Source organism: Oculina patagonica, chromosome 13 (genome assembly GCF_052425735.1).
Source record: "Oculina patagonica isolate OP01 chromosome 13, crgOcupat, whole genome shotgun sequence".
Classification (NCBI taxonomy): Eukaryota; Metazoa; Cnidaria; class Anthozoa; order Scleractinia; family Oculinidae; genus Oculina; species Oculina patagonica.
The window spans coordinates 1,901,368-1,919,020 of record NC_135770.1 but is presented as its reverse complement, the minus strand read 5'-3'; the positions used below and the strand labels follow the sequence as shown (position 1 = coordinate 1,919,020).

Here is a 17,653-nt window from a genome sequence, read left to right as displayed (position 1 = left end):
AGTTCCGATTTTATGTAAGACAAAGTTCACAGTATTTAAAAGAACACGAAAAAATTAGCCTCACTGATAGCTTTAAAGCAAAAACTGATGTACACTTGCGTCCCAAATTTACAATACGTTTAACAAGCCGATTTGTTATGAAAGGAGGATAAATTCGCTTGTTATATAAAATTTCCCGTGACATCAATTTTCTTTTCGTTTCAGTTTTTCTTAAAGATTTAATATTCTTTCTTCAACTATCAAAATCATTACATTTTTCAAGGATAAACGATTGGCAAAAGGCGAAAGATTTATGCTTGTTGAAGCAAAACCAGAGATAATTTCTTCAGCAATTTCGAGAATGAAACACGGTTCGCATATTCTTGTTTTAATAGATTTAAACAATACAAATAAAAATTAAGTTACACAACAACTTAAAATGTCAACCAAATAAACAACCAAATAAATAAATAAAATCTTTATACAGAATAACTACTTCAGTTTAAACAGCAACTACTTCAGCGTACGTGCAAAGTCGTATTTGGAAATTGCTCGCCAGACAGTTTCAAAGATCACTCCAAAGAATAAAATTCTCAACAAGGTTTGTGAGAAAGAAATTATGTTCTCACTGTTGTGGCCTCATTCATTGTCCAAGCAACTCGCCTAGATGTTTCCATTTGATGTGGATCTTGTGCCATCGGGTTGACTCTGCCGCTGCGCCTGTTGATCTTCACAGGAAAACTGCCGCCAACACTTCTCCGAATTTTTTGAAATAACTTTCGAACGTTGCGCCGAAATTTCGAGAATTTGTAAAAGTAGATGAAGGGATTGATGCACGAGTTGACACAGGAAGCAGTGAGGCACCACGATATCGCCCTAAAATGTTCTTCATCGGTTTTCAGGGTGGCTGAAAACGCTGGAAACAGGATCATTGGCAACCAACATACAAGTGTTGTTATCAACACCAGACCAACCCCTCTTGTGGCTCTATCTGTCAGGTGGTGTCGATTTGGAAACTGCATCGTCGCTGGCATGGACTGATCAATGATGCGTCGAGTTTGCTTTCTGGTCTCCTTGTAAATGACGCCATAGAGGATAGGAACAACCACGATTATTATGGTGGTGTACACGTGAGAAATGACTTTTGCGCCAAAATTGCCACTTATGTTTAATATCCCTATTGCAAGTGCTACCACCCATGAAATTGAGATCAGCAGTGCAACGTTTGTCTCATTCATCCAGGTGATGTACTTAAATGGCAAATATATGGCCACAAAGCGATCGGAGCTCATAGCCAATAATCCATTCAAAGAGGCGGTGAATAAACTATAACCAAGGAACGACATGTTTAGCCGGTGAAACTGGGTTTGGTCGGGGTGGTTGAAGCGAATAACCAGCAACGGTTGGTAAACTACACATAGAAGGAAATCTGCCGCAGATAAACTAACCAGGAACAAACTGGTCGCTTCTATATCTTGAACAGAGATAAACATCAGGGACGAAACAATCACCAAGAAATTAGCACAACTACCAATAACCAACGACAAGCAGTTGAAGACAGTGAAGAAAACAGTTTCCAAAGGAGCCATGGCGAGGTTGGTTCTTGCGTGAAAGAAAAATGCGTCTTTTTGCTCTTGCTGTCGCCCAAAATGATTTTTCATATCAATATGTTTTCTTATTTTGAGATATTCTATTATCACAAAAAGGAAGTTGTCCATTTATAGCGATTCTCTCAAGGTTTATCAAACACACTTTGTCAGGACACCTTCTTTCATAAGCAAATTAGCAAATTTGAGGGAAAGCAAAGATAGGAAACAAGAAGAGGAAGCAAAAATAATGTTGTTTAGTGTAACAAAGATTAATCTTCCAAGACAATAAATGCCCCCACAATACAGCTTAGCTAATGACGTGTTCTTGAAATCGTATTTGAAAGGAGTTTACTCTTGCACGAAACCATGGGCTCCTGAAAAATTTCTTTGCAAATAATATTTCATGCAATCAACAGCTTTGACTGAAAACGTGTATTTATCAATATATATTTTTTTATTCGAAAGCTACAGCAATTAATTACACGGTGTTCAAATTGTCGTGAAGTAGAAAACAAACTCTCGTTCACCAGCTATTTTATCACATTCGTGCCAATCTATGAATATAAAAGCGTTAATTGCACGCTTGTATTCCAATTCTGTCGCTCAAATTAAACAGCAGCACGTACACCATTCTTAAAACATAAAGTTCAGTGGCGGATCTAGGGGTGGGGCCCGAGGGGCCCGGCCCCCACCTTGTTTTTAGAACAAATAGAGGCCCATAGGACCAAGAAAATTTTTTTCGAGAGCCCCCCCCCCCCCTTCTCCTTATTGTGGGGTCTGGATGATGCCCTCCCTCCCCTTATCTGAAGGTCTAGATCCGCCACTGAAGTTGCTTATGCTTTTGCGATGATCACGACCCAAGAGGGTAGTCAAGATTGCATCCAGGGCGGCTGGTACTCCCTATAATGGACTATACTGGGAGGCTCCGCCCGAAAGGGGTCCCGGCATTTTCAGGTTGTAGGTATATAAGGGGTAGGGATTTCACAAGTTTGAGTATACAAAAGTTAGGGAAACTTAAATTTAGGTACTAAAAAATGACTTATAGGCAAAGGTTTATATATACGCAAGCAAGTAAAAGGACGGCTTTCAAAATATCTCAAACAGACCCACCTAACAGTCGATTTATTTAAGAATTTTAAGTGGTTATTCAAGTGAAAAAATAGGAAAGGGAAGCAGTATCCGTTCTGTTGGTATATGAAAGGAGTAACATTTTTCCTTTAGATGGTATACGAAAGGTTAACCTTTTCTGTCGAAAAATGTATATGGAAGGGTAAGGGTTTAGACCTCGGGGCGGAGATGCTCTGTATAAAAAATTCTCGAGTACCCCCTCTGGGGATTGATCAAAAGGACATAAATTCGACAGATGTTTCGGGGTATATTTTGGTGTTGCAGAAACTATTGTTTGTTAGCTGTTTTGCCGTGGTTTGGGTATTGTGTTATTGTCTTTTGAAGCATTTGGTGATCGCACGATCCGCAACATCAAAACACTATACGTGTTGGTCGGTTTAAAAAACAGTGGACCTAATCAGGACCTAATAAATAAACCCACAGAAACTCGTAAGATGAATCATTAGATGTTAACCCTTTCAGAATATTAAAATATTCTGAAATTACTCCAAAAACACGCTACGGTACTAAATTTCTCTAAACTTTGCCAGAAATGCACTTTCTCACATTGAAGTAAGATTTTGATCAAGATTAATTTAAAAATGTACAATATTTTACTTTAGCACATGCGCATTAGCCAAAATTTGCTGACGTCACAAGTGGTTGAATGGCCATTCCTCCAAATCCCGGAATAATCCGGGCTTAGCATAATTAAGGTTAACGAACAGAAATGAGTTATTTCATTGTTATTCCCACGAGCACGAAAAATTTGACGCGTGATGTTAACAGATACTGACACTGTGTGTATTCGTTATTAAAAATACCAAACGAAAAGATGGTTCTCCATGTGCAAGAACAAGATGATACAAACTGCTAATGGGTTAATGTATTCGATTAGCTGCTTTTCTTGACGTCAAACGTACATTACTTTCCTATAGGACATAGAGAAACGACCCGCATAATTATTTTTTTTATAAAGATTTGATCTTATGAATGGATTCATTAGATCGGATATATATTCAGATTTTAGGTTTCGTGATCCGTGCGTTTTTCTGGGAAAAGTTGAGAAAAAATTCGCTAAAAAGGACAATTGCCTAGCTGCGAAAATGAACTGCCATTTAATTTGTTATCGTGATTAATTGACCACTTCAGAAACGAGAAGAAGTCTGGGACAAGTCTCATAACGTCTCACGGCCGTATCCTGAGGGGAATGGATCAACAGGATTGAAAGGCAGGATCTTTTGAGTCGGTTAGTAGCTTCCACAAGGTCTCATATGAATGACTCGCTACCCTTCGAGAGAATTAACAAGAGGAACAATGCCCCTAGCCCCAAAACATTAGCAACTGCTACACTAGAGGACCAGTAGAGTTACAAGGTTAAGGGGGGTCCTTCTTAAGCACCAATTTGTTGCTAAGAAAGATTTCTGACTGTCAAATTTTGGAAACCGAACCTCCTATGGATGTGATTTTTGGACAACTTAGTTATATTGAAGAGTCCTTCAAAAGTTCCAAAACACGGCCAAATTTGACAAGTCACGTGACCAGAATAGAAAAAACCCTAAAACTGAAAGGGCGTTTAAATGTAAGAATTAAAATTAGCGTCAACAGATAAAGAACGTCCATGTGCTTAATGCTTCGTATGTTAAATAAAGTATGTATGTATGTATGTATGTATGTTTTTTTAGGAAATTCGCATGATTATTAAAGTTATGGCGTAATAAAGACTCGTATTTTTGGACTTTCTTCAGTAGTGTTCCTTTCTTACCGTAAATGGTAATTCAATACGAAGGATTATGAAGAAAGATATGTTATCTCTAATTCTTTGAAAAAAATCGGAACTTTACTTTTCTCTCAAAAGTGTTAGGGATTTCAAATTCTAGCGCGCGGTTTGGGACTGGCACTAGTTAAGCTCATGCAATATCAATTTTTTCAATGCAGTTGTCCTCCCCACCGAAAATTTACTGTTAAGCATTGCCGAACGCTTCAAAATAGCTTGCCACCAAAAACCATCTTGAGAAAGTCCTTAGCAACTGCTCTAGATCTGTAGTTAAGATGGACCCCCACCAAGAGAGCTGCCACACTTCTGAAACTTTTGCGTCCACTCATTTCTATCAGGATGGTATGGGTACGATAGACGAATGAAAAATAATTCGCTTCTATTTGTTAAACTTGAACGATTCTTCTTACGAGTTTGAGTGTGTGTGAGTGTTTTATTTTTCATTACTGTTTTTAAGTGACCATCAAATGCCGCATCAATGTTCTTTTGATCTCAACGCGCGATCTTGTCTTACTCTCTTGTTTTGTCGCTAAAGCATAAGCAGCTGAACGCGCCAAAAACAATGTAATGGTTTAAGCATCCGATTTAGCATTCAAGGGTGTTCATCGATTGGCATGAAAGTGATAAAATAGATGATTAATGAAGACCGCCCGCTTAACTTAAAAACCAAAAATCCCTCTTTCGTGCTTTTTTTTGATGGTTTCTAGCTTGGATAGGATAGATTGTCCGTGTTTGTGACCAAAGTGCTCATCTTTGGAAAAATTTGGCCACGTGCTTAACCCTTTGACTCCTGGATATTTTCCAAAAAAACGCATTTTTTAGGTGTTTTTGACCTTTTAAGGTCTATTATAAGCTAAAATAGCTCCAAATCACTGAAATCGGCCCTCAAAACACAAAATGCATGCTTATTTCTCACCAGAATCACGTTAAACAACTTTTTAGCTCGAGCATGCGCACAAATCAAAGTTTTGGACGATAAACCATCCTACCACTTTAGGCTTTTCGTTTTTTGTTATTTTTTTTTTTTCGCTTTTCCTTTTCTTCTTCTTCCTTTCTTTTTGATGCAGTGTTTGGCCTTCTAGCAGGCTTCTTTTTAGTAGAAGAATTTCCGCAAAAGCGTAAAGGAGGCAGGAACTACTTACCATGGACAAGCAAAGGGTGGAAAGAGGCAATTTTCCTCTGAGTTTTTCGCTAAAATTTTGAAGCGTTTTGGTGCATATTTCAAGTTCCATTAATCTAATCGCGCTGGTTTAGTTATCGTTGGAAAGGTCTTCTTCTGCTTCACAATTCGAGCATAGATGTCGCCTTTCTGGGTAAAAGGTGATGACGTCACAAGCGGGACAAATGCCCCGATCCTTTGCGGTCGGTTTAGGCCGGTGTAGGAGTCAAAGGGTTAATTGCACTGCCGTCTAATTACTTAGTTTTGAAAAAACTGAATGACTCGCATAGCAGATGGTATACATTGGTGAATGCTCACAACGCTCGCATATGCGTCTTCAGTCAATTTAGCCTAAATTTAAGCCGTTTCCTTTGGTTTCGCTAACCGTCGAGAAAATACAGGCTACCAAACTAAAATTTCCTAACAGAGACCGATGATAATAATATAATATATTAATGTTTTGGAAACAAATTAAACAGAATCCTTTGTTTTGAGTGCAGCAGTCCATGTTTTGGGCGCAGCAGTAAACAGATTTCAAAATGGTTTTTAAAAATCTAGTGTTTCAAGGAAACCTCATAAGTCGATTATTTTGTCATTTAGTGAATAATTTGTTGCCACTATGAAACTGCATTTTAATTGCTTCCTTCACATATATTCCGCAAAACGGAAGTTACGTCGTTGAAGGGTGTAAGATTTCCTGACTAATTGTGCTACTTGACAAACCTTGAGATAATACTGACCAATAAATGGACAACTTCCTTTTTACAATAATAGAATATATGAACATAAGAGAAATAACAATTTTGTTAAATGATTTCGGGCGACAGCAATAGCAGAAATACGCGTTTTCATTCTCGCAAGAACCAACCTCGCCATGGCTGCTTTGGAAACTGTTTTCTTCACTGTCTTCAACTGCTTGTCGTTGGTTATTGGTAGTTGTGCAAATTTCTTGGTGATTGTTTCGTCCCTGATGTTTATCTCTATTCGAGATATAGAAGGGGCCAGTTTGTTCCTGGTTAGTTTATCTGTGGCCGATTTCCTTCTTTGTGCAGTTTACCAACCGATGCTGATTATTCGCTTCAACCACCCCGACCAAACCCAGTTTCACCGGCTAAGCATGTCGTTCCTTGGTTATAGTTTATTCACCGCCTCTTTGAATGGATTACTGGCTGTGAGCTCCGATCGCTTTGTGGCCATATATTTGCCATTTAAGTACATCAGCTGGATGAATGAGACAAACGTTGTACTGCTAATTTCAGTTTCATGGGTGGTAGCAGTTGTAATAGGGATATTAAACTTAAGTGGCAATTTTGGCGCAAAAGTCATTTCTCACTTGTACACCACCATAATAATCGTGGTTGTTCCTATCCTCTATGGCGTCATTTATAAGGAGTCCAGGAAGCAAACTCGACGCATCAATGATCAGTCCATGCCAGCGACGATGCAGTTTCCAAATCGACACCACCTGACAGATAGAGCCACAAGAGGGATAGGACTGGTGTTGATAACAACACTTGTATGTTGGTTGCCAATGATCCTGTTTCCAGCGTTTTCAGCAACCCTGAAAACCGATGAAGCAATTTTCAAGGCGGTATCGTGGTGCCTCACTGCTTCATGTGTCAACTCGTGCATCAATCCCTTTATCTACTTTTACAAGTTCTCGAAATTTCGGCGCAACGTTCGAAAGTTATTTCAGAAAATTCGGAGATGTTTTGGCGGCTGTTTTCCGATCAAGGTCAACAGGCGCAGCGGCAGAATCAACCCGATGGCACAAGATCCACATCAAATGGAAACATCGAGGCGAGTTGCTTGGACAATGGATGAGGCCACAACAGTGTGAACATAAACTATTTTTCTCATGCGTTGTTGAGAATTTTATTCTTTGGAGTGAGCTTTGAAACTGTCTGGCGAGCAATTCCCAGATACAACGATGCACGTGCGCTGAAGTAGTTGCTGTGAAAACTGAATTAATTACCCTGTGTAAAGGTTTTATTTATTTAATTTGTTTATTTATTTCGTTGACATTTTAAGTTGATGTATAACTTAATTTTTGTTTGTATTGTTTAAATCCATTATTATTATTATTATTATTAAAACAAGAATATGCGAACGTTGTTTCATTCTCGCAATTACTGAATTAATTATCTCTGGTTTTCATTCTACACGCATAAATCTTTAACCTTTTCAATCGTTTATCCCTGAAAAATATAATGATATTGGTTATAATTAAAAGTGGAAATGAGAATATTAAATCTTAAAGTAAAACTGGAAGACAAAATATTTGATGTCACGGGAAATTTTATTTAACAAGCGAATTTACCCTGCTTTCATAACAAATCAGCTTGTTTAAAGTACTGTAAATTTGGGATGCAAGTGTACTCCAATTTTTCTTGAAAGGTGTCAGGGAATTTGTGAATTTTTCCTTTCATTAAATCGGAACTGAGTCGAATGAAGCCTATTTTTGTTCTCAATTTCCCCCAATTTGGCTGACATTCATTTGTTAAGATGTAAAAGAAAAAGACAGTAAGTTTTCAAATGCATAATGAAGAGAAGCCAGGTGTTTTTGATATGAAAAAAATTCACAAAAAGTGTTAATTTTTTTGCGATATTCCGCCGCTTGTACCACCACGCTTTCTTGTTATTTTTTTTTCAGCAATATAGACGTCGAAAGTTTTCAGCAACAAAATCGAGTCAAGTGTTTTTAAGCTTAAAATTCGCCAATTCAGTTTATGAATTAATTCCAAAATTTTACCAATATAGTCTACCCTACCGTTTCTGAACAGGATAATAATTAATTAATACGCTGGGAATAGAAGCAGTAGGTTTTTGCACATAAACTCTGTGATAATAACATTTTGTGGATTTAGTTTTACACAAGGACGTCTGATGTCGTGCTGCGAGGGAGTCGAGGATGAATGTTCTTATGAGCTGAGGAGTTTTTTTTCATGACTTTTTCTTCTCTAAGCCTCACTCCATCATGTATGTTCTTGTCATATTTAAAAATTTTGGTCAATCTCAGCCTAAACGTTCTCATTTAAAAAAGGAGTGCATAAATTAACCGAATAAGCTGAGCGCTTAAAGCCCAGTCAAAGCCCTGTCGTAGGCTTTTAACGCAGTTTTCGGGATGACGTCACTTGGATTTCCGACCCAGGTCCCATGTAACGCTAACGGACCTCTCCCGTATGTAGACACTGAGGGCCAGGGCATGAGTGGTGGTCCCGGCCAAACACAACACAAAGTCCACATTTCTGACCGCTCATAAGTTGACGGCTCTCCTGAGTGGACCATTTGCCGGTCTCACTGGTGTCTTTTTCAGTGGGAGATGTAACAGCAAGTCAACTCTCCGCCTGTCGATGTTGACAGGAACCTGCCCCTTCATAAGCAACAAATTATTCACTCAATGACAAAATAATTGGCTGATAAGGCTTTCTTAAAACACTAGATTTCTTAAAATCATTTTTAAATTGACAATCTGAACATCAAACTAGATTTATGGAGAGGATGCAAACTCTCGCTCTTCGACAAGTGCCTTATTGTCAAACCCCTGGGAATTACACACAAATTGTTTATTTAGCATCCATGCTTGACATCAGCCCAAACGACACTTCCAGAATTAAGAAGTCTAGTTTTAGTTTCATATGGAACAAGAAATTAGATAAGATCAAAAGAAATATTACGTGCAAAGACTTTTCAAATGAGCAGACATGGGGCTTTAGCTATGAATGACAATTATGGAGAAAGATTATGCGACTTCTGCGAATCGAATTGTCTTGCAGTGGGTGGTACTCTATTTCAGCATAAAACCATCCACAAGCTGACTTGGAAATCTCCAGATGGGTCAACGGAAAGTCAGATTGACCACATCATTATTAACAACAGATGGAGGCGCTCTCTCAATGATGTCCGCGTTAGAAGAGCAGCTGATGTTGGAAGCGACCATCATCTGACCCTGAAACTTAGGAAGGTCAGACACGGTGCCGGCAGAAAAAAGCGCTTTGCTACTACCAGGTTTTTGCAACCCTGAAGTGAAAAAGAAGTTTGTAATTTCACTAAAGAATAGATTTAGCGTCCTACAGGATAGCGCAGAGGTGACGATCCATGCCTTTACACGGCAGTGGCAGAGACAAGCCAAGAAATTTTTGGATATCGGAAAAGAAGGAAAGAGGATTGGATCAGGGATGCAACTTGGACAAAGATTGAAGAGTGAAAAGCAAAAGGAGACTATTGAGTGCCGTGTCCCCTCGCCTCAAGAAACACCTCTCCATGGAGTACTTAGCAAAAGACAAAGAAGTGAAGCGGAGTTGCAGAACTGATAAGCGGCATTATATCGATGCGTTGGCCATGGAAGCTAAGACAGCAGCAGAGAATAATGACATCAGGACTCTGTACAAAACTGCCAAGAAAATGAGAGGAGGCTATGGAACCAGCCAAGATAAGCCAGTAAAAACTGTCGATGGCAGGTTAATCAAGGGGAAAAGTGAGAAAATCAGCAGGTGGAAAGAGCACTTTGAGACAACCCTCAACAGACCAGCACCACTACAAACATCAGACATACCAGAAAGGGAGGACGACATCGACATATCTACAGACCCCATCACAGTGGAAGAGGTGAAACAAGCAATCAAGAAGTTGAAATGCGGGAAGGCACCAGGAGAGGATGGAGTGTGTGCAGAAATGTTGAAGGCCGGTGGTGAAGCAACTGCCAGGTTTTTGTGTCACATACGGAACAAATACCAGAGGATTGAAAAACAGGGCTTATTATACCACCACCGAAAAAAGGAGATCTTAGCGACTGCGGGAAATGGAGGGGCGTCACGCTCTTTTCTATTCCCAGCAAAGTCTTCTGTCGTATTCTGCTTAATAGGATTTCTGCGGCTGTGAAAGAAAATATCAGAAACGAACAGGCCGGTTTCCAAAAGGGAGATGATGCATAGATCAGATCTTTGCCCTCAGACAAATCCTTGAACTGTCCTTGAGCAATCCATAGAATGGAACAGCAACCTCGACGTGCTGTTCATTGACTTTAAAAAGGCTTTTGATAGCTTCAATCGGATCATTCTTCGAAGCTATGGTTTTCCTTAGAAGATTGTTAACATCGTCAGGATGTTACACAAAGACTTTCAGTGTAAAGTGGTATGCGGGCAACATCTGACCGACAGCTTCAGAGTTGAGACAGGGGTTAAACAAGGATGCATCTTATCTCCATTCCTCTTCCTCCTGGTCATGGACTGGCTCATGAGGAGAACAACAGCTGACAAGAAGAGAGGGATCCAATGGACACTTACCACGACGCTTGAAGATCTGGATTTTGCAGACGGTATTGGCCTGCTATCGAACCGCCATAATGACATCCAAGAGAAGTTCAGGGCTATCTCACCTCACTTGCATATCAATTTGGCTTGAACATCAATGTTAGGAAGACAAAACTGATGAAACTTAACACCACAAACATTAATCTGGTTACAATCAACAATCAGCAATTAGAGAAAGTGAATAAGTTCACCTACCGGTACCTGGGAAGCAAAGTCTCTACTGATGGCAACAGTGGGAAGAATGTATCGACCCGACTATCTAAGGCAAACCAGGCCTTTGGACTCCTCAATCCAGTTTGGAGATCAACCAAACTCACCATACAAACCAAGCTCAGGATTTTTAAGAGCAATGTGCTATCGGTTCTACTGTATGGTAGTGAATGCTGGAAAGTGACCAAGGAAATTTCAAGGAAACTTATTTCAATTCGTTAACCTTAAACGATTTTTCTAACGAGTTTGCGTGGAGTTTATCTATTATTTTATTCATTTTTTCTAAGTGAACATCACCAGCCTAATGCATTTACTTTAATTTTAACAAGCGATTTCGTCTTTCTCTTTTTCGTCGCTAGAGCATAAGCAGTTGAACGCGCCAAAAACCGTGTTACAGAGCAATTAACAGTGTAATTAACGCTGTTGTGTTCATCGACTGCCATTAATGTAATAAAATAGAAGGAGATCGTCCACACATTTGCACTGCTGTCTAATTGCTCAGTTTTGAATAAACTGAATTACTCGCATAGCCGATGGTATACATTGGTGAATGCTCACTACGCGCAGATACACGTCTTTAGTCAAAGTTTTCAGTTTTCAGTTTCCTTTGGTGTCGCTAACCACCGAGAGAGATAGCGACTAGAGGAGAAGGCTGAAAAACAGGCTACCAAACTAAGTCTAAACTACATTTCCTAACAGAAACCTTTGAAAATTATATAATATATAAAATAATTTGGAAACAAATTTAAAATCCTGTGTTTGAGTGCAGCAGTAAACGGCTTGCAAAATGGTTTTAAAAAATCTAGTTTTTAAAAGAAAACCTCATTAGTCGATTGTTTTAAATTGATTGATTGAATTTGTTGCCACAATAAAAAAATTATTTAAATGCGAAATTAACGAAAGAAATTAACGTCGTTGAAGTGTGCAAGATTTCCTGATTAATTGTACTACTTGACAAACCTTGAGATAATACCTAGAAATGGACAACTTCCATTTATGATAATAGAATATATGAAAATAAGGGAAATAGTTATCAATATGCTAAAAGATTACGGTCGACAGCAAGAACAAAAATACGCAGTCTTTTTTTCACACAAAACCAACCTCGCCATGGCTGCTTGGGAAAATGTTTTCTTCACCGTCTTCAACTGCTTGTCATTGGTAATTGGTAGCTGTGCTAATTTCTTGGTGATTATTTCGTCCCTGATGTTTATCTCTGTTCGAGATATAGAAGGAACCAGTTTGTTCCTGGTTAGTTTATCTGTGGCAGATTTCCTTCTCTGTGCAGTTTACCAACCGTTGCTGGTTATTCGCTTCAACTGCCCCGACCAAACCCGGTCCTTCCTGATAAGCATGTGGTTCTTTGGTTTTAGTTTAATGACCGCCTCGTTGAATGGATTATTGGCTGTGAGCTTCGATCGGTTTGTGGCCATATATTTTCCATTTAAGTACATCACCTGGATGAATGAGACAAACGTTGCACTGCTGATCTCAGTTTCATGGGTGGTAGCACTTGCAACAGGGATATTAAACTTAAGTAACAATTTTGGCGCAAAAGTTCTTGTTTACGTTTACACCACCATAATAATCATAGCTGTTCCTGTCCTCTACGGCATCATTTATAAGGAGGCCAGAAAGCAAACTCGACGGATCATTGAGCAGTCCATGCCAACGTTTTCAAATCGACACCACCTAACAGAAAAAGCCACTAAAGGTGTAGGACTGGTGTTGATAACAACACTTGTATGTTGGCTGCCGATAATCCTGTTTCCAGCGTTTTCATCAACCCTGAAAACCGATGAAGACATTTTAACGGTGGTCTTTTGGTGCTCCGCTGCTTCCTGTTTTAATTCGTGCATCAATCCCTTCATCTACTTTTACAAATTCTCGAAATTTCGGCGCAACGTTCGAAAGTTATTTCAGAAAATTCAGAGAAATGGTGGTGGCAGTTTTCCGATCAAGATCAACAGGCGCAGCGGCAGAGTCAACCCGATAGCACAAGATCCACATCAAATGGAAACATCGAGGCGAGTTGCTTGGACAATGGATGAGGCCACAACAGTGAGAACATAATTTCTTTCTCACATACCTTGTTGAGAATTTTATTTTTTGGAGTGAGCTTTGAAACTATCTGGCGAGCAATTTCCAGATACGAAGTTACCCTGTAAAAAGTTTTTTTATTTATTTTTATTTATTTATTTATTTATTTATTTATTTATTTATTTATTTGTTTTTTGTTCATTTATGATAATGAATGATAATTGTTTTTGTATAGAACATTTACAAAGCATTTACAAAGCTCAATGCGCTTCACAATTAGAGTTACGGGACGAGATCGGACATCAGCATATCAGGCGCATTTGGCAGCCGCTATCAGTCCATGTATATGATCTCGTCCCACCATCCAACCCATGGATACTTAGCTTGTAAATAGGCCAGACCACAACACCGGGAACTTCGTGCCCTACTCTTTGCGATAAGTGTGTGGGTTCTTTAACGTCCCCTGTTGACCATAACACTGAAGATGCAGGAGACGGAGCCTACGGTTTATCGCCCTTATCCGAGAAGACTAGAATATCAAACCATTTGCAGATGTCATTGCAAAGGCAGCACGTTCTACTCAATTGTTTTTAAGACCCTGAGTGTAGGTGCGAGACCCACCGCACGACAATCCGGCGCTCTACCAACTGAAATAACCGGTCGGCGGTTAAAATCAGTTGAAATTTTAAGTTGTTGTAGAACTTAATTTTTTTTATTGGTTAAATCTATTAGAATTGGAATATGCGAACCGTGTTTCATTCTCGCAATTAGTTAAGTAATTATCTCTGGTTTTCCTTCAAAGCGCATAAATCTTTCCCATTATGCCAATTGTTTATCCCTAAAAAATATGTTGTTGGTTGTATTTATAAGTGGAAATGAGAGTATTTAATCTTAAAGAAAAACTGGAACTCAAAATAATTGGATGTCACGGAAATATTATCTAACACGCGAATTTACCTTGTACTTATTTTCCCGGGACTTATTCTTCGCGATTGTCAAAAAATCGCGAAATTAAAGACCCGCGAAAAAATAGTTCTTGCGGAAATTAACGACGCGAATTTTTATGCCCTTCTAAATATTTCGTTATAATTAATCAACGTTACCGTCAGTTTACTATACATAATTATCTCAGAACAAAGGAACATTTTGTTTAGTGTTATTGTCACATCAATTTTTGCTATAAAGCTGTTAGTAGGGGCGATTTAAGTCGAGTAGATTTTATGATCGTAAAGGCCATTTTTGCTTTCTATTTTCCTTAATTTGGCTGACATTCATTTTAAGATAGAAAAGAAAAAGACAGTAAATTTGCAAATGCATAATGAAGAGAGGCCGGGTGTTTTTGACAAGAAATAAATAAAAAAATGAATTTTAAGACGATGTTCTGCCGCTTGTACCACCACGCTTTCACATGTTCTGAATTTGAAAATTTGACGTTGAACGATAGAAACAAAATCGAGCCAAGTGTTTCAAAGCTCAAAACTCGCCAAGGCGGTTCATTAATTAATTGAAAACTGGCACCAGAAATATTTTATCGTTTCTCAGCAGGATGTGGAGGGAGGAAAACCGGAGAACCCGAAGGAAAACCCTCGGAGCAAGGACGAGAACCAACAACAAACTAGACCCACATATGAAGCCGAGTCCGGGAATCGAACCCGGGCCACATTGGTGGTAGGCGAGCGCTCTTACCACTGCACCTTCCCTGCTCCCATGTGCTCCAGTGGGCAGTGTTGTAAATGCAACACTGTTAGTGCGTTTAAATGCTTGCGCTATAGCGACGAAACAAGAGAGCAAGACAAGATTGCGAAAGGACGTAATGAAAAAAAAAACACACAAACTCGTGAGACTAACGCATATAGAAGAATTATTTTGGATTCGTTTAATCTTTATTTTTAACACTCGGCTTTTGAGATTATGGATAAATTTTTATTTAGAGAAACGAGCGTGTGCACTAAGTGCAGTGACGCCACCATTACTTTTAACAGCTTTAATTTAACAGCAATATATCTTTATATAATTGATTTTGTTTCGTGTGTGCGCGCGCGTTTGCGCCGTCGTATCTGAGAATTTCTCGCGAGATATTTTCAAAGATCAACCCAAGAATAAAGGTCTTAACAAAGTGTGTGAAAAGTGAGTTCGCGATCTCGCTGTTGTGGCCTCATTCGTCTTCCAAGCAACTCGCCTCGATGTTTCCATTTGATGTGGATCTTGTGCCATCGGGTTGACTCTGCCGCTGCGCCTGTTGATCTTGATCGGAAAACAGATTGTTTTTGAATTATTTTGCGAAAGACTAATTCCATCGCTGTGGGCGCCATTTTTTGATATTAAAACCCAGTAGTGCAAGAACTAGCTAAGTTTTAATATTTCGGTTTTTATGCTTATGTAAGTAATGGATGCATATAACCCCCCAATGAACAAATGAAAGACAGGCCCACAGCAATCATGTACTAAATACACGAAAGCCTGTATAGCCAAAACAAACAGATGAACACGGAGAGACAAGTATGCATCCTAACGGTTGCATGACTTAGATTTTACTTGTTTATTATTTGAATATTTGAATAATTTTTGAATAATTTTGAAGATTCTTTTTTAAAAAATCTTGTTTAGGGTAGGTTACATTTTAAATTTTATTTCTTCTTTAAATACTTCCTTATTTTATTTTCTTCTCTTTTAATAAATACGTTTTGATGAAAATAGTTTGAATGTTTTATAAGTAACTGGGTGTTGGGAAGCAGATTAAGCATTTACCCACTAGGGTGTTTATGAGTAGAGGACTAGTTTTATCTCGGTTGACGTCTTTTAACAGTAGTGTAAAAATAGCTAAAATTAACATTTCGTTTTTTTGTTTATTTATATATCGAGTAATGGACATAGACAATCTCCATAAGCAAAAATGAAGGACAGGCTCCCAAGTAACCATGCACTTACTATACTAAGGTACGATTTTCGGAATTCAAAAAAACGAACACAGAGAGAGAAGTCTGTGTCCTAAAAGCTGTACGACTATAGGTTTTATTTGATTATTTTAAAAATAATTAATGAGATTCTATGTTGGATATTTATAAATTGGTAGGATTTGAAAAAAGGTTTTATGATTATAGCTGGTTTTATTTGATTATTTTAAATTTTGAGATTCTTTGCTGGATATTTGTAAATTGGTAGAATTACTTGATTATTTGGATACGTGTAAATTGGTATGATTACAAAAAGAGTTTTATGTTTCTATTTAGTGCCTGGGTGCTGACCATTGTAAACAGTTTGCTCAGCCACGCAGGACCAGCTGTGGTACTACAACCAATGCCTGGGTGCTGACTTGAAATGCGCAACGGAATGCAGACAAAAACTATAATCACAGTCAGAATGATCATCAGTTCCAGCAAATATTCACATCAACGAAAATGTGCAGACATCCGAGAGACAAACCGCAAATTCAAACGCTCAGGCTGCCCTAACATATTCTGGAGACTAGTAGACTAAAGGTTTGATTGAATTCGTATTTTTCTTTATAGGTGGAGGAGGGAGGGGGGGGGGGGGGGGGTTTCTGTTAAAATTTTTCTTCCTAAAATAATTCTTTTTTATGAAATTTTTCTTGTCTAAAAAAACAATGGTTAGACCATTAAGACTGGTATATACCGCTTGTGTAATCTTACTGTATGATTTGTAGGGTGCTCCTCATAAGATAATTAGTTATGATGTACATATGGTGGGTTTGTAAAACCGCATATATGTATACTACGGGTATATTATTTGTGTAGATGCGGAGGTGGGTCTATTATTGGCAAAAGTTTAGTGTGTTTACTGAATGATATGTCTTGTATGAATGAATTTGTATTACTTTTTGTATTGCAGAGTAAACCCAAATAAAGATGGTATAATCCTTTATTTTTGTTTTTGTTTTTTAGTCTGCGGCAGAGAGGAGTTCATGGAGAGTAACAGGCCTCTGTAGAAAGAGTAATAAAAACAGAGAACTATCACAGTGTTCCATTACTTTATAATGGAGATTGCTTATTGCAAAAAGAAATAAACAGAAATTATATTTGTTGCTTAAAAATAAAAGATATTTTCTCTTGCTTCTTTGAAATTTTGATTTTAATTTTGTTTTGTTTTTAAAAAATACAGATTTCTGAAAATTCTGTTTACACTTTATACTTATTTACTTCTTTTCAACATCACTTTTGTTATAGAAATAAATCTTTTTGCCATTAGATTAAGCTTTGGAAAACTCCCTGCATATTTTTCGTAAGGGATCTCAATTCCGCAGCCATTCTAGTGAGTTGCGCAGCCATTTGTTTTGCTCTGATTTGTTTCCTTAATAATAGCGATATTTTTTGTTCTCTTTCTTTCTTTTCTTTGTTCAATTTTTTGTTCTTTTCTTTGATTTCCTTATTTATCTTTTTAAATTTCTTAATTAATTTGATCCTTTTTTTCTTTTCTTCCTTGTTTTTCTGTTCTTTCTTTCCTTTCTTTTTGTTACATCTGG

At 38.2% G+C, this 17,653-nt stretch overlaps 3 protein-coding genes and 1 long non-coding RNA gene across 4 annotated transcripts; 3 read left to right on the top strand and 1 right to left on the bottom strand.

Moving 5' to 3' along the window:
* Positions 1-596: 596 nt before the first annotated feature.
* LOC144635665 (mu-type opioid receptor-like) lies at positions 597-1,568 on the bottom strand. Its single transcript, XM_078494748.1, has one exon. The coding sequence runs from the start codon at positions 1,566-1,568 to the stop codon at positions 597-599; it is 972 nt and encodes a 323-aa protein (XP_078350874.1).
* A 4,917-nt stretch (positions 1,569-6,485) lies between these two features.
* Positions 6,486-7,451, top strand: LOC144635664 (cannabinoid receptor 2-like). Its single transcript, XM_078494747.1, has one exon. The coding sequence runs from the start codon at positions 6,486-6,488 to the stop codon at positions 7,449-7,451; it is 966 nt and encodes a 321-aa protein (XP_078350873.1).
* Positions 7,452-12,243: 4,792 nt separating this feature from the next.
* On the top strand, positions 12,244-13,206 carry LOC144635662 (trace amine-associated receptor 6-like). Its single transcript, XM_078494745.1, has one exon. The coding sequence runs from the start codon at positions 12,244-12,246 to the stop codon at positions 13,204-13,206; it is 963 nt and encodes a 320-aa protein (XP_078350871.1).
* Positions 13,207-15,442: 2,236 nt separating this feature from the next.
* LOC144635141 (uncharacterized) lies at positions 15,443-17,374 on the top strand. Its single transcript, XR_013567324.1, has 3 exons — positions 15,443-16,110; positions 16,404-16,652; positions 17,076-17,374. It is a non-coding gene; the product is annotated as an uncharacterized LOC144635141 (long non-coding RNA).
* Positions 17,375-17,653: the final 279 nt, after the last annotated feature.

What these genes read in the sequence shown, in the direction of transcription:
- LOC144635662 (XM_078494745.1), top strand. Translation starts at nt 12,244, where the DNA reads ATGGCTGCTTGGGAAAATGTTTTCTTCACCGTCTTCAACTGCTTGTCA.
- LOC144635664 (XM_078494747.1), top strand. Translation starts at nt 6,486, where the DNA reads ATGGCTGCTTTGGAAACTGTTTTCTTCACTGTCTTCAACTGCTTGTCG.
- LOC144635665 (XM_078494748.1), bottom strand. Translation starts at nt 1,568, where the DNA reads ATGGCTCCTTTGGAAACTGTTTTCTTCACTGTCTTCAACTGCTTGTCG.